At 55.3% G+C, this 15014-nt stretch overlaps 1 protein-coding gene across 4 annotated transcripts in view; it reads left to right on the forward strand.

Moving 5' to 3' along the window:
- KIAA1614 (KIAA1614 ortholog) overlaps positions 1-15014 on the forward strand; it is a 45892-nt gene that overhangs the window by 17836 nt on the left and 13042 nt on the right. For all 4 annotated transcript variants that reach the window (XR_005583279.1, XM_039483094.1, XM_039483095.1 and 1 more), the window contains exons 4-6: positions 3789-3932; positions 5387-7122; positions 7924-8092. Coding sequence is in view for 3 of the 4 variants with exons in the window: in XM_039483094.1 (XP_039339028.1) it covers positions 3789-3932; positions 5387-7122; positions 7924-8092 (2049 nt within the window). In the remaining variant the exon portion in view is untranslated. The remainder of the gene's footprint in view (positions 1-3788; positions 3933-5386; positions 7123-7923; positions 8093-15014) is intronic.

Below are 15014 nucleotides of genomic sequence, written 5' to 3' on the forward strand. Positions count from 1 at the left end.
AAGGACAATGGCTGTTTTTCAGAGCCCCTTCCGTTTCTGCCGAGGATTCTGGGAATTGTTACACTCTACCCACAGTCCCCTCCTTCAAGGACAGAGTGGTCATTTGGTGTCCTGGGAACCTTCCTGGCATGGGAGTGTTGAGTGAGCATTTGAGGCAGAGCACGGCAGAAATGGGAACAGCGCCCAGAGCACTCTCAGGTGTTCCCTGCTGTCCCTCTACGCTGCTTTAGTGAACTGGGAGGAGGCAGCCTCTGTATGGGGCCAGTCTCTCCCATTGATGGGGCAGTGTAATTCTGCTCTCTTAGCACACGGCACTAAGCAGCCTGACTGTTCTCTCTCCCTTTCATTCTGGTGTCTTCTCGCCATGGCACTCCAGGCCATATTTGCCTGTAGGTCCGTGAGTTCTGGGCCTGGGGGCAGTGATTTTGGAGAAGACAATCTGAAAGCAAAAGCGAATGGAAGGAAATGCTAGGGGTGTGAACCCCAGAGCACTAACTGGCTAGGGGCCCAGTGAGCTGAGAACATCTCATATCTGTACAGCATGTGGGTAATCACCACTCAACCCTAACTATGGGCCATCATTGCTAGCAGCCTAGTCTGCCATGTGTCTGGGTCCTGTAAGCGATTAGCCACATGGTTAATGGACTGTGTAGGAGGGTACTCACCGCTGGTAAACTCTTCTTCCTCTTCCTCTCATTCTTTGCCACTGAACATCCCCCAGTGCCCTCTCTCACTTGTGGGGCTGCCTGCCCTTGGGAACACTTTTCCCCTGCCTGTAAGGGGCTCACTTAGTCCCATGCCCCAGACAGGTGCATGTCCCAAGAGACTGAATTCCCCTTCCGTGCTCTCAGATCAGGGGAAAAGCCGCTGTGCACCTACCTGGGAAGATGTAGATGTGCTGGTATGTCCCTTTCCCTGACCCCGTGACAGAGCCCATGGGGAAGCCTCAGTCAGACCCCAGCATGTGTCTGGCGCAGCTGGATGCTGCATTAGAAGGGGGTGCTAATGACACTTGCCGGTGAGCTGGGAACCAAGCATCCCCTCAGTGTTTTGGTAGGCAAAGAACCTCTGTGGTTGAACAACTTTAGTGGGGCACAAGGCATTGCTCTCCTCCCTTCCCTGAGATACATGGTCATTGGCTTTGTCATTGGTGGGTTACACTCCTGGCATTGCTGGCACGAAGGGGGTCGCACCCACCCCTTTCTTCTCTTCTGTGGGCTGAACAGCCACATGTGAGAGGTGTCTTATGGCAGAGCACCCATCACTAGAGCATCAAAGTGCTTCCTGGCTCAGTTAAATCTGCAAGCTGATGCTCCTGGCAGGCTTTGTGGAGCACCCTCCTGTTCTCGGGAACCTTAGCACCTGACATTTCTCTGAGTGGAATGGGGCGGGAATGGCATCAGCAGATTAGCTGGAGAGGGAGTCAGACGTGCACAGAGGAGGAAAGTGCCATGTATTGCGCTGTGTACTGCATTGTTTTGCAAATTAACTCTCCTGTGCACTGGCTCCGCAGAACGTAGAGCCTACTAAAAACATAGGCACAATGGCCTCCCAGAAAACTGGACAATCCCCCCTGTTTGGGCCTCAGGGCAACAGACTTGAATGCTGTTAACCCAGCCAGCTTAGGGACTGTTTGTTCAAGAGCCTCAACTGCTGCATGGCAGGTGGGGAGGGAGGTGTGTCTCAGACAGCCAGGACCCAAACCACCTAGGGCTCTTCAGATCAAGGCCAATCCCTGGCCTGCATTGGAAGTGGACAGGGAGCCAGTGCGACTCTTGGAGAATTGGGGTCAAGTATTCCCATTGGGTAACAGCACCTCCCAGGTGGACAGCTGCACTCTGTGCCTGCTGTACTGGCCACCAAGGGGTTTTCCCCAGTACAATGTGGGACCATTGGGGAGGAGGGGAGGAAGCTGTTGAAGGAAACAAATGGTCTGGGCTGAGATGCATTGGCGAAGCTGACTGGGATAGGAGGGGGTGCTACATGTGAGGACATGTGGGCAGATCTCGGTGGACGAAAGGGGGTAGACTACTGCTTGCCCAATGTCATGGGGTGGCTGGCAGCTGGCCTTTGAAGAGAAGAAGTCCATCTGTAATTTAACTCTCTAGGTGACTGACTGGCAGCTAATTGGCCAATGAGCACCAGGATGAGATAAGACTGCCAGAGATCAGTGAGAGGAGGGAGCTCCCAGGGAACAGAGCAGCTGAACTCTGAGGGAAAGGAAGTTGGGGAGGGACTGTCCCAACAGCTGTCTGCAGGGGCTCTACATGGTCTCCGGTGCACAAGGGGTTAACTTCAGTTCTCCTTCCCCTTCACTTTGCACAGGTGTTGCAGGAATAGGCTGTAAACAGGGCTGCTGCAGAGAGACAAGGTGGGGAATGTCGGGTTGATCTCAGGCTGCGAACCTGCTTGTTGCTCTTTTTGCTTCTGCTACCTTTGTTTAGTTCCTATTAGAAAGAGTCCCTCCTCCTGCACAACCTTTACTCCCGGTTGCTTCATTTTGTTTCTGCTCAGCCAGTCATCTCTGTAGTTTACAGATTATTGCTATAGTGGCAGTGTGGTCCTGTGCAAAGGGGACTGGGACTCAGGAGACCTGGGTTCAACTCCCACCTCTGCTACTGACCTGGTTGGTAACCTTGGGCAAGTCACTTCAATTATCTGTGCCTCAGTTTCCCCATCTGTAAAATGGGGATGATATTCCCTTTGAGATCTACAAAGAGAAAGCAGAGAGAAGTAGTATTTTCACTGTGACTTATAGCGCAGCATTCTGCTGTTCTTTGGGCAAATCTACCATGCAGCTGAAGCTGTGGAGTGTGATGGGTGTGCAAAACTGCAGAAACACCAGCAACTGTGTCCCTGGAGAGCTTCTGCCTTGCTATTTCCAAATATTTAAGGTGACTTGCAAGAGATGCTTATGCAGGGTGCTGTGGTGCATTGAAAGCTGTATAAAAATGACACACTGTCCCTTTAAATTTTGGGGGGGTTGCTGCTCCTGCTTGCAGACTAGGGGGCTCTGTAGAATACGTGCTGCTAGGCCCAGATCCCGCTCAGCCAGCCAGCCTAGAGCAAGATGGGGAGAGTTGTGCCTCTGTTCTAGGGGGGCAGCCTGCTTTGTGTGTCTGCTTTTGTGTTGTTGTGTGTAAGTGTTCTGAACTCTTAGAAACAGTTGTGTTGCATTGCAACCTTCCATTGCGAGTATTGTTTTAATCTAACTTCCCCTTATGTATGCTGGGAATTTAGCAGTCACAGTCCCGTACTGGCAGAGGGGAGGGGGCCTAGCAGGCTCTTTTCAGCTCTGGCCTATTGGTAAATAGCCACCAGAGGGACCAGCAAAAACCAGTCACTGAGTAGAAGTTTGTCTTTAAAGGTCAAACTGAGCGGGAGTGGAAACCGTGAGGGTGCATTTAATGTGGCTGGAAGTGGGCTCCTTGTCCAGGTTTTCAGGGTATTTGGCCTCAACTTGGCTTAGGCCCCTGAGACCTGCTGCATCCACTTGTAAGGCTGCTTAGGGAATGCTCCCGTCCTTCCTCCTCCTGTCTCTGGACAGGTCTATCACTGTGTCTTTGGAAACAGGCGCCCATGCCTGTCTTGTGAGAGCCCTGGCTTCCCCTGTCGCTGGCATAGGCTGCCCTCTAGTGCTGGCTTGCAGGCCTGCAGTGGGTCTGAGGATGCACCGTGAGTTGTTTTTCCAGGCAGAGCCGCATCGTCCTCGTCACTGTTAAACCACTTCTAATCCTTGTTATTTTTTTCTAATCCCCCTGCCTTGCTCCCCACTGGCCTGGCTGCAGGGCCTTTGTTCCCACTCAGGAGCTTGAGCTGAGCCCCAGGCATGAGCAGGCCAAGCAGCTGCTGCAGAGAGCCCGCATGAAGGCCAGGACGAGCCCTCTCCGAGCCAGCCACGACATCCTTCCTGCTGTTCCCCAGGCCAGGCGGTGAGTGCAATGCCTCGCATGTCAGTCACAGCTCCAGGGAATGCCAGGGGGAGGGGGCGGGAGACCTGCTTCTATTGCCAGTCTCCCTGCAGGATTCTTCTGCTTTCCTGCCTCACTCACACTCTTAAGCATGTATGGAAATAGAACCAGACTGTGATCCTCGCTCTCACACACAGGGGCTGGAACTAGGGGAGCTAGGGGTGCTACCTCACCCCTGGCTTGAAGTGGTTTCCATCACATACAGGGTTTACAGTTTGGTTCAATGGCTCTCAGCACCCCCACTATCCAAATTGTTCCAGTACCCCTGCTTTCATGTAGATGCAGACACACTAGGCATTCTGTAGCCCAGTATTTCTCAACTACCGGTCTGTGGACTGGCCCCAGTCCATGAGATCTTCCTGACACAGTTTAGGAAGGCAGCAAGCCGGTTCCTGGTATCAAAAGGGTTCAGAGACACTGCTGCAGCCTACTACACCATGTAAACAAATGTCACATGCACAGCAGAAGCCTGTTACACCTTCACCGTACACATGCTCCATGCGTACCGGAGAGACACATACAATGGATCACACACTAGAGGATTTGAATGGGGTGTGATTGTTTCATTTTATGATGACAGAGGCACTGACTGCAAGTTCCTGGCTCCCAGAGATCAGTTTATTTTGCTACTGATATAGAAAGGTCTCCCAGACTAAAATAAGCTCAAGCGCTCTGGAGGATGACAGTTTTGGCTTGTGAGGTTTTAAAATTTGTTTGGTTTTGTTCCACATTAGAACAAGGCCTGTTGTCCCAGTCACCTCTGAGGGAGCCTGGCCACACCACTCCCTTATCTGTTGAAGAGGTCAGTGTTGAGCCATGTGTCAGGACTGCCTTTCCCGAGGGGCCCAGTGTGCTCCCCCACACCTCCCTAGGCCAGCAGAGTCTAGATCCAGGCATGAAAACAAACACAGGTCTCCTGCATATTACTGCCTAGCCCGGCCCCTAGGGCACCTACATCTATCCTCTCTGTTCATATTTTGCTGGTGCTCCTGGTCTCCTCTGTACTTACCACAGATTGATTTACTGATTTGAACAGCAGCTGAACTGAGTTTGCACCTTGTTAACCCACTGGTCCCTTAAGATTTTCTGTTATGGTTTCAGTGGGATTTTCACCATGGGCACTGGACGTATCCCCCTGACTCTTGGTAGCAAAGGAGGGAAACTTGTTCCAAAAGGGGGTGATTTAAGGTGGATGTAGTTGCCTCCTGGGGAAAGGGAGGTGGGCTGGGTGAGGCATGAGTCCTGACCCTGGGGCCCTGGAATCACTCAGATGGACAAGGGTCCATTCCGCAGGGTGGAGCCATTTGCCCAGAGTATGCTAGAGTGGCAGAACTCCCCTGAAGGGAATAAAAGGGGAGGGGTGACTGGCTGGCGACTCCATAACCATCCTCTCTGTCCCTGTGTTGCTGCATTAGGGATGCGGGTGGGAGCACCGCTCCAGATCTGAAGAAGAGCTATGCTCTGAGGGATGGGGAGGCCCACACCAGTGGGAACCTGAGTGACTCCTCCAGTGGGGAATCCAGCTGCGGGCAGGCCAGGAAGCGAGGGCCATCCCCATCCCGTGTGCGCTTTGAGGATGAGTCTCTCCGGGATGCCGAAGTTCGCTATTTGGAGAGGTTGCAACTGCGCCAGAAGCGGGTCTTGGACTCAGTCCTCTTGACTTTGGGACAGAGCCCACTGGTCTCCAAGCCAGACCTTTCAGATTACATCAACGGGGACTTCCACCGCAAGGAGAGTGGGGTCAGTAAAGCTTGCAAGGAGCAGCAGAACCGTGGGCAGGCTGCAGGGACATCTGTGCACCACGCCAGCAGGGGGCGCTCTGAGAAGGCTGGGCCCACTGCGCTGAGTGCAGAGGGGAAGTGCAGAGCCTGTGGCTCCTATCTCAGGGGCTCAGCAGCTAATCAGAACATGGACCTCAGGGCTGATCAGACCGTTAAGCCCCTATCGGAGAGCCACAGCGTAACTCAGGAAAACAAAATAATCAGCACCGGGGCTGAAAGTGGGGAGCCAAGCGCTTCCCAGCAGGAGGTGAGAGGAAGGACTTTGGGCCCGAGGGGGTCTCCCCTCTGGATTCTTCCCTCCCGGCAGCGCGTTCATACAGAGCGGATCAGGGAGACGTACATCGGGGATGTCACGTACATAGATGACGTGGACTCAGCTCTAGACAGCACCGACACGTCTGACAGCTGCAGGACTGACAGCGAAGAGGCTGGGCCAGGGAGCTGCCACCCCCAGGGTTACCAGGATGCCAGAGGCCGCTGGCCTGGCGGGCACCAAGCTCCTAGGGGAACTCATGCGCCGGAGAAGGACACGAGGGGCAGGAAGGCGGGGCAGGAGGAGTGCAGGGTGAATGGTGGCAGTGGAGGGACCAGGGTCTCTGACAACATGCTTTGTACTGGCAGGGCTGCCATTGGTGAGAACGTCAGTGAGGAAAGAGACTCCAGCTTGAAGGACACCCTCGTGCTAAAAGAGGGTCAGGTGATCAAGCCAACAGGCAATGGGGTAGAAGCACTTTCCAAAGGTGACCAACTCCCAGCTGCACCTCGGCTGGCTGGGAAGAACAGTGGCCAGTGTGATGCAGCGCTCAGCCCTGTCCAGCGGGGGCATGTCCACCCTCCGCCCCCTGCCCAGGGTCAGCCGTCAGCACCGTCAATCCCAGGCAACAGAGGCACACTGGAAAGCTCTGCCCCTGCCCCTCAGCCAGCCAACAACTTCAGCCAACCCAGACCAGCAACAGGCATCTCCCAACAACAAGCAAAGCAGGGGGCACCATGCTACAACTTGCTGGCTCGGGTCCCTGCCCCGCCGCCGACTGGGAAAGCTTCCTCCCCTGTGCCTTACAGGAAGGCCATCCTGACGGGTAGCTACAGGCTGACAGGCCACAAAACTGGGTGCCTAGACCAGACCAGTGGCCTGGTGACTCGGCCCACTTCTCCTCCCGGCAAGTGTGGGTCTGTGCCGGAGGAGCAGAAAAGCCAGCACAGCCCAAAAGTGCTTTCCAAGGGCCGACTCCTGGCCTTGTCCACCAATAACTGCAACAACACACGGGCTCAGCGTCAGCACGATGGCCAGGCTGCCAGCGCGGCTCTGAGCCACGGAGAGCGGGCCGTGAGTGTCCAGAAACTGCCTGCTTCCTTGGGAGACAGTAAAGGTAAGATGGGCTTATTGCTGCTGGCCCCCTTAGTGACATGGCTGTGTTATGCCTGTGCTCTGAGCTGGCTTCCCATTGGGCTCTCATAAGCACTGTCTGATTGGAGACCTGGCCACTTCCCTGCCTGCTCTCAGGACAGGTGAGCGAGCTCTGGTGCTCCTGCGGACAGACTTGAGATTTGAACTCTGCAGCAAGGGAAGTAGTGGGCTCTCGGAGCAGAGATTCTTCACTGGTAAAACCTGCCCTCTCTCTGGCAGCTCACCAATGCCTGAACATGCTGGTCATCAGGCTGCGGTGCCAGGATCACACATTTGCTGTGCTTGGGGATAAGACTCTCGGGGGCGGGGGGGTGTCCACGAGCTGGGTGAGGCTGGCTAATATGGGAATGGTGCTAGTTGCTGCCCAAAACAGGATAGACGTTAAAGAACTGGAGGGGGCAGAGAGGGGTTACAGTCATCCATGGGTGAAGGGAGAGTCCCAGATGCATGGCACGAGTCCGCTCAGCCAGCTGAGATGAGAGCCACCCACTGCAGGACAGGAGAGGCTTTGGGGATGGGTATCTCGGAAGAGACTAGACCCTCTAAATGAAAAGGCGTCACTTGAGGTACTGGCAGCTCCATTTCAATGGGGATCTAGGAAGAGTAATGAAAACTATCCCTACTCCTGCAGTACAGCAGGTCCGGCTGAGTGAGGTCTGCATCCCTGCTGACTCCAATAACTGGGTCAGACTCGCCTTCCTGTCCGAGCCTGTTTCTGAACCAGCCAGTAGATGCCTGTCTGACTGTGTTGCTGTCATGATAGGTCCATCCTCAGCAGCAGCTCCCTCTGCTGCTCCCAGCGCCATCAGCTCAGTGGGCATCACCCTCTCCCTGGCAGCTGAGGAGACCGAGCCCACCCAGGCTGGTCGATTATCCAGCGAGGAAGCGCCAGTGTCTGGGTCACAGCAAGCAAAGCCATTCGCGGAAGGGAGGTGAGTAAATATACAGCAAGCTCCCCGCTCTGTAACCACATCAGTGGAAGGGCTCTGAGCTGTGGAGGGGAGCGGCTGGGCGTTGGACTGACTCCTGCTTCTGTAAACTGCACAGCTCCTTCTGTGGCTGCAAAAGTTACAAATAACGACCCTCGGGGTCTATGGGTCAGCTTGTGTTATGCCTGGTATATAGAGCGATGCTTGTGACCATGGAGGTGGCAGATAGGAGAGAGACTGGCAACCCACGCACTGGCAGCTCCGCCTGGCAGTGGGGTCATCAAGGCAGGCAGGGGTGTGGCAGTTAGGTCCCAGGCCTAAGACACACCCATCTGCTGGTAATGAGGCCCTATGCATATGTAAATACCTGTCATCCTCTGGTACCCCTTCAGAGGGAGTTGGGAGCAGCTGTTTGACCAGAGGGGGTCAGCAACCTTTCCATTCTCCAGATCTGCAGCCTCTTTCTGGTTCCTTGGCTCTTTGTTCCCCCAGCTGCTGCTAGTACTGCTGGCTGGCTGGCACAGCTGTAGCTGCTAATTGGTGGGGAGCCAGCCTTCCAGTATTAAACCTTCCCCTGCTGATTCTGCTCTCCCATCCATGTACCTGCCCATCTCTCCTCCTCTATCAGCCTCTCCTTGGTGTCCCTGCTCTCCCTAGAGCTGGCCAGGAACTTCCTGTTCTTCGAGTGATTGCTCATATGCATTCCAGTTAGGTGTGTGCGCGCCGCGTGCACGTTCATTGGAAGATTTTTACCCTAGCAACACTCGGTGGGTCGGCTGGGCGCCCCCTGGAGTGGCGCCGCTATGGCTCAGGATATATACCCCTGCTGACCCATCCGCCCCTCAGTTCCTTCTTACTGCCCGTGTTGGTCGTTGGAACAGTGGAGCGCGGCTTAGCTGACCTCCACTTCCCTAGCTACTCGTAGTTTCTCTCGTTAATTATAGTTCAGATTTATATAGTTGTAGTTAACTTTATTCGTTTGTAGTATAGTTAGTGTATTTAATTTACAGGGGTTCGGGGTTTATCCCCTTCCCCGCACCCGGTGCCAGGTACGATGCCCGGTCCACAGGGTTTTACAATGCTTGGCCGGCCACAAGCCGATGCCGACAAGAGATCCTCTCCTAAGTGCCTCGAGGAATCTCACCTAACAGATAAGTGCCGCATTTGTGAGGCCTTTAATCCGAGAACAAAGGGGAGCGGGACTTTCGTCTCAAGCAGCTCCTGAGGGAGGCAGCTCTTGCTCCTCCACTCTCGGCACCGAGCGCTGGTTAGTCTTCAAGGAGCGCTCCCTCGGCACCGGATCACCGGTACCGCCAAGGCCTCCCGGCACTGGCCGTCGCCGGCACCAACGTTCACTCGGCACGGATCCCTCTCCTGGAGGATGAAGAGGCACAGGACTCCTGCTGCGTCCGAGCCGCCTGCTCCACAGCCCGAGCGCTTTGCTAAGTCGGATCGCCCGGCACGGATATCTGCCGTGGCACCGACAATATCCGCACCATTAACTCCGGCCACGCAAGAGCCGTCGAGTCCGGTGCCGGAAAGCTCCCCGGTACGAGCCGTGGTTGAGCTCGTTATTAAGCTGCGTCAGAGCCGCCTGCTCCGCAGCCCAAGCGCTCTACTAAGTTGGACCTCCCGGCACCGATACCTGCCGTGGCACCGACAATATCGGCACCGTCGCCTCCGGCCACGCAAGAGCCGTTGAATCCGGTGCTGGAACGCTCCCCGGTACAAGCCGTGGTTGAGCTTGCTATTAAGCTGCGTCAGAGCCGCCTGCTCCGCAGCCCAAGCGCTATACTAAGTTGGACCTCCCGGCACCGATACCTGCCGTGGCACCGACAATGTCGGCACCGTCGCCTCCGGCCACGCAAGAGCTCTCGAGTCCGGTGCCGGAAAGCTCCCCAGCGCGAGCTGTGGTCGAGCTCACTATTCCCTCCACGCCAGAGACAGTTTCCCCGGCGAGGGAGCTGATTGCAATGACAGCGTCTGTGCTGCCTCAACCCCCGGCACCGCCGGGGCGGCTTATATAGTCGATTGGCAAGCCGGCCTTGATCAGACCACCCTCCGTCGGCACCGCAGAGCGGCACCATTCACGATCGCGGTTCCGCAGACGTTCTCGGTCCCGTCACCGATCGAGGTCCCGACGCCGCTCACAGTCTCGGCACCGTTCTCCATTTCGGTACCAGTAGTACTCGCGGCACCGGTCAGCGTCCCATTCGCCGGCCCGGTACACTCAGCACCAATCCAGCACCCGGCACGGCTCCAGGCATCGGGACTCCCGTAGCCACTCCTGACATCGAGCCTCGCGATCTCGGTTGACCGCCCGGCACCGCTCCGGTGGCAGGTCCCGTTCTCGGTACCGGTATGCCTCCTGGTACCGATCCCCGGTGCCGCGTCGAGCGACGTCAGTTAGAGAGGGAGACTCTACCAAGGGCTTTTCAGCTCCTCCAGGGCCATCCAGCCATGCATCAGTGTCGTCCCGTGCGGACACTTCATATGCGCAGTACTCTGTTTTCCGATGTGCCCTCCAGAGTCTTCCAGGGGACCTATCAGTGGTTGTTCTGTCACCTTGGGCGTACTACCACGCCAGAGGCGTACCGGTGATCCCATCTCGCTCTGTTCCGTCGGAGCTCTGGGTGCCAGAGGTGACAATTAGCCGTTCCCCTCCGACCGGTACAGAGCAAGCCCCGGTTCAACCGGGTTCCCAGATACCACCGGATCAGGAGGTCGTCCAGGAGCACGAGCCCCACAGGACCCGCTTGTCCCTGGCCTTTCTTCTTCCTCCTCCCCGGATGAGGCGGGGGCAGGAACATACTCCTCGGGCCCTCCTCTAATCAAAACGCAAGTACATGGTATCCTCCAGGGGGTAGGAGTACCTATATGTACATCTCCCCCTGCCCTGCTCCCTTGTTGCCCAGTCCCTCATTGGGACGGAACGCCATGGCCAGCAGGCACCAGCCCCTAAATCCAAGGAGGCTAGGCGAATGGTCTTACTGGGCCGTAGGATCTACTCGGCGGGGGCCCTGCAACTTCGTGTAGCAAACTAGCAAGCCCTGCTTAGCCGCTACTATGGGCGGCGGTGGGCAAATTTACAGAGTCGGTTCTTCAGAACTCCCGTCAAGAGTTCGATGCCCTCCTGGAGCAAAGGAAGAAGCTGGCGAGAGCTTCCCTCCAGGCCTTGTTGGATGCAGCTGACTCCGCTGCCACAACTCTGGCCTCAGGTGTTGCCACGAGGCGCATTTCATGGCTCCAGTTATCGAGCCTTCCCTTGCAGCTGCTGCACACTATACAGGACTTGCCCTTCAATGGCAAAGGCCTGTTCTCTGGGAAAAAACTGGCCCTAGGCTGCAAAGCCTAAAGGGCAGCAGGGTCACTTTGCGCTCTCTCTCGGCATGCACACGCCGGTGCTTCAGCGCCGACCTTTCCGTCCCCAGCCTCACCGCTCTTACCCTGCGCCTAGACAAGGTCAGGCCTTTGCCAGCGGGCGTGGCTTACGCGGTCGTAGGCATCAATCAGGACCCCAAAGAAGCCAAAATTAGGGTCCTTCTAACCACCAATGAGGCAAAAGCCTACCCATCCTCGTTCCTCTTAGGGACCCCTCTCACGAGCGATTCCTCTTGCAAGAGGTGCGGACGCTCCTCTTCATCGGAGCTATAGAGGAGGTACCTAAGGACGAAAGGGGCAAAAGGTTCTACTCCCACTAATTCCTAATCCCCTAGGCAAAGGGAGGTCTCAGACCTATCCTAGACCTGCGGGAACTCAACAAGTTCACGATACAGCTAAGTTCCGCATGGTACCCATGGGGACAGTCATCCCATCCTTGGATCCCGGAGACTGGTATGCCGCCCTTGATATGAAGGGCACGTATTTTCACGTTGCCATTTCTCCTCCACACAGACGGTACCCCCGGTTTGGGGCCTACCATCGTCATTTCCAGTATACGGCCCTCCTGGTTGGCCTCTATACAGCCCAAGTGTATTCAAAGTGCATGGCGGTAGTCGCCGCCTCTCTTCACCACCGTCGGATACATGTTCTCCGTATCTAGACGATTGGCTCATTCGAGGGACCACCGGGTCCAAGTTACCAGTCATGTGGTCATCGACACGAACCTATTCCTGTGTCTAGGCCTGATGATCAGTAGAAAAATCCACTCTGATTCCCACACAGGGAATAGATTTCATTGGGGCCATCCTGGACTCCAGTCTCGCCAGAGCCTGCTTACCTCAGCCTCGGTTTCAGGCGATGGTAACAATTGTACAAGGTCTACGGACCTTCCCGACAACTTTGGCTTGCACTTGCCTAGGTTTCCTGAGTCACATGGCTGTCTGCACGTTTGTAACCAAACATGCCAGGCTTCGCCTCCGTCCACTTCAATCATGGCTCACCTTGGTGTACCACCCGGGCAGAGATAGCATACTCATGGTCATCTCGTTCCCCCCGAGCATCCTAGGCTCCCTCGACCGGGAGTCGACGCCCTCCCTGGTGTATCCAGGGATGCTGTTCCATTCACCCCTCAGAATCCCTCATGACAGACACCCCATCTCTCGGCTCGGTGCTCACCTGGGTCAGTTTCGCTCTCACGGCCTCCGGTTGGCTCCAGAGCTGGCCTTACACATCAATGTCCGAGAGCTGAGAGCAGTCTGCCTTGTATACCAGGCGTTTCAGCTGGCGGATCGCATCAGCAGATCCTTCCTGTCTCACAAGTGGTCGTTTCCTCTGGACGTTATCCATTCCGTTTTCCAGAAGTGGGACTTTCCCTGCACAGCCCTCTTCGCTCTCGCGAGAACGAAAAGAGAGAGAAGTTCTCTTCATTCCAAGGCCTCTCCCCAGGCTCGATCTTGGAGTTTTTTCTGATGCCGTGGATGAGCCATCTGCTGTACGCTTTTCCACTGTTCCCGCTGGTTCACAGGGTCCTGCTAAAACTCCGCAGGGACAGAGCGCACCTGATCATGATCGCTCCAGCGTAACCCAGGCAGCACTGGTATACCACGTTGCTACACCTGTCGGTAGCCAACCCTATTCCCCTGCCTCTTTGCCCAGACCCCATGACGCGGGATCACGGCAAGCTTCACCACCCGGACTTGTAATCCCTGCACCTCACAGCATGGCTGCTGTGTGGCTAAACCAATCCGAGTTACGTTGTTCTACCTCGGTTCTACAGGATTCTCCTGGGTGGTAGGAAATCTTCCACTCGGTTAACGTATCTGGCCAAGTGGAAGCGTTTCTCCTGCTGCTACGAAACGCGCAATGTTTCTCCTGCCGAGGTCCCCATCCATTCCATCTTGGACTACCTCTGGTCTCTCAAACAGCAGCGCTGGGCGCGATCATCATTAAGGGTACACTTGGCAGCCATCTCTACCTTCCACCCAGCGGAGAGTGGCCGCTCCGTATTCTTACACCTTGTGGTTTCCAGGTTCCTCAAGGGCTTGGAGCGTTTATACCCCCCCCCCCCCAGTTGGCCCCGCCAAAACCTGGGTCTTCAACCTGGTTCTAACCAGTTTTATGACTGCCCTATTCGAGCCACTGACAACATGCTCGTTTGATATACCTGTCCTGGAAGACAGTTTTCCTTGTAGCCTTTCCGTTGGCCAGACGAGTCTCCGAACTTCAGGCTCTCACAATGGACCCACGGTATACTGTGTTCCTCAAGGACAAGGGCAGCTGTTACCACGTCCGACCTTCCTCCCTAAGGTGGTGTCGGCCTCTCATATCAACCAGGATATCTTCCTTCCGGTCTTCTTTCCGAAGCCACACTCATCGCAAGGAGAGCAACAATTGCCCTCCCTAGACGTCCATAGGGCGTCCGCAATCTATATCGAGCGGACAAAGCCCTTTTGTAATGCCCCCAAACCTTCGTCGTACCGGCATACCGGATGAAGGGCATACCTGTCTCCTCCTAGAAGATGTCATCTTCAATGACATTGTGCATCCGCACCTCATGTGTTTTGGCCCATGTTCCATAGAGCCACCTTACTGCACATTCCACCAGGGCTCAGGCTTCTCTGCTGCCTTCCTGGCTCACATACCCTTTCAGGGGATGTGTCGTGCAACTACCTGGTCCTCGGTCCTCACCTTTGCCTCATTGGTCCAAGAGTCCAGAGCTGATGCAGCCTTTGGCTCAGCAGTTTTGCATTCTGCAACATCTCACTCCGATCCCACCGCCTACATAAGGCTTGGGAATCACCTAACTGGAATGCATATGAGCAATCACTTGAAGAAGAAAAGACGGTTACTCACCGTTGTAACTGTTGTTCTTCGAGATGTGTTGCTCATATCCATTCCAGACCCGCCCTCCTTCCCCAATGTCGGAGCAGCCGGCAAGAAGGAACTGAGGGGCGGATGGGTCGGCAGGGGTATATATCCTGCGCCATAGCGGCGCCACTCCAGGGGGCGCCCAGCTGACCCACTGAGTGTTGCTAGGGTAAAAATCTTCCGACGAACGTGCACGCGGCGCGCACACACCTAACTGGAATGGATATGAGCAACACATCTCGAAGAACAACAGTTACAACGGTGAGTAACCGTCTTTTCCCCACTGTGCCTTCCCCCAAAAGCTGCTGCTGCCGTTACCGAGGATACCCCTCAGCCAGCATGCATTTCCCCCTTTCCCGTCCACATCCCAGAATGCTAGAAATAAATACTTCAGTGAAGACATGAAGGAGTTAATTATACCTGATTGCGAGTCATGGTGTTCATTGTAGACCCAAATGGATCTCTGATCAGCATTGAGAGGTTTTCAGTGCCCCTGCCGCTGGTATTGTGGTGTCTTTGCCCTTTTCTTTGTGCCATTTAAAGAAAGGATCTTCCCAGCTTCTTCCATCCCTAATGTTTTTCTTTGTTCTCTACCACTCCTCCCCAAATTGTAGTTTCTGCCACTTAGTTTAAAGGCCAGTGTTGCTCCTTCAGGCCTGGGAGAGTTTGAAGTTTA

Source organism: Mauremys reevesii, linkage group 8 (assembly GCF_016161935.1).
Source record: "Mauremys reevesii isolate NIE-2019 linkage group 8, ASM1616193v1, whole genome shotgun sequence".
Classification (NCBI taxonomy): domain Eukaryota; kingdom Metazoa; phylum Chordata; order Testudines; family Geoemydidae; genus Mauremys; species Mauremys reevesii.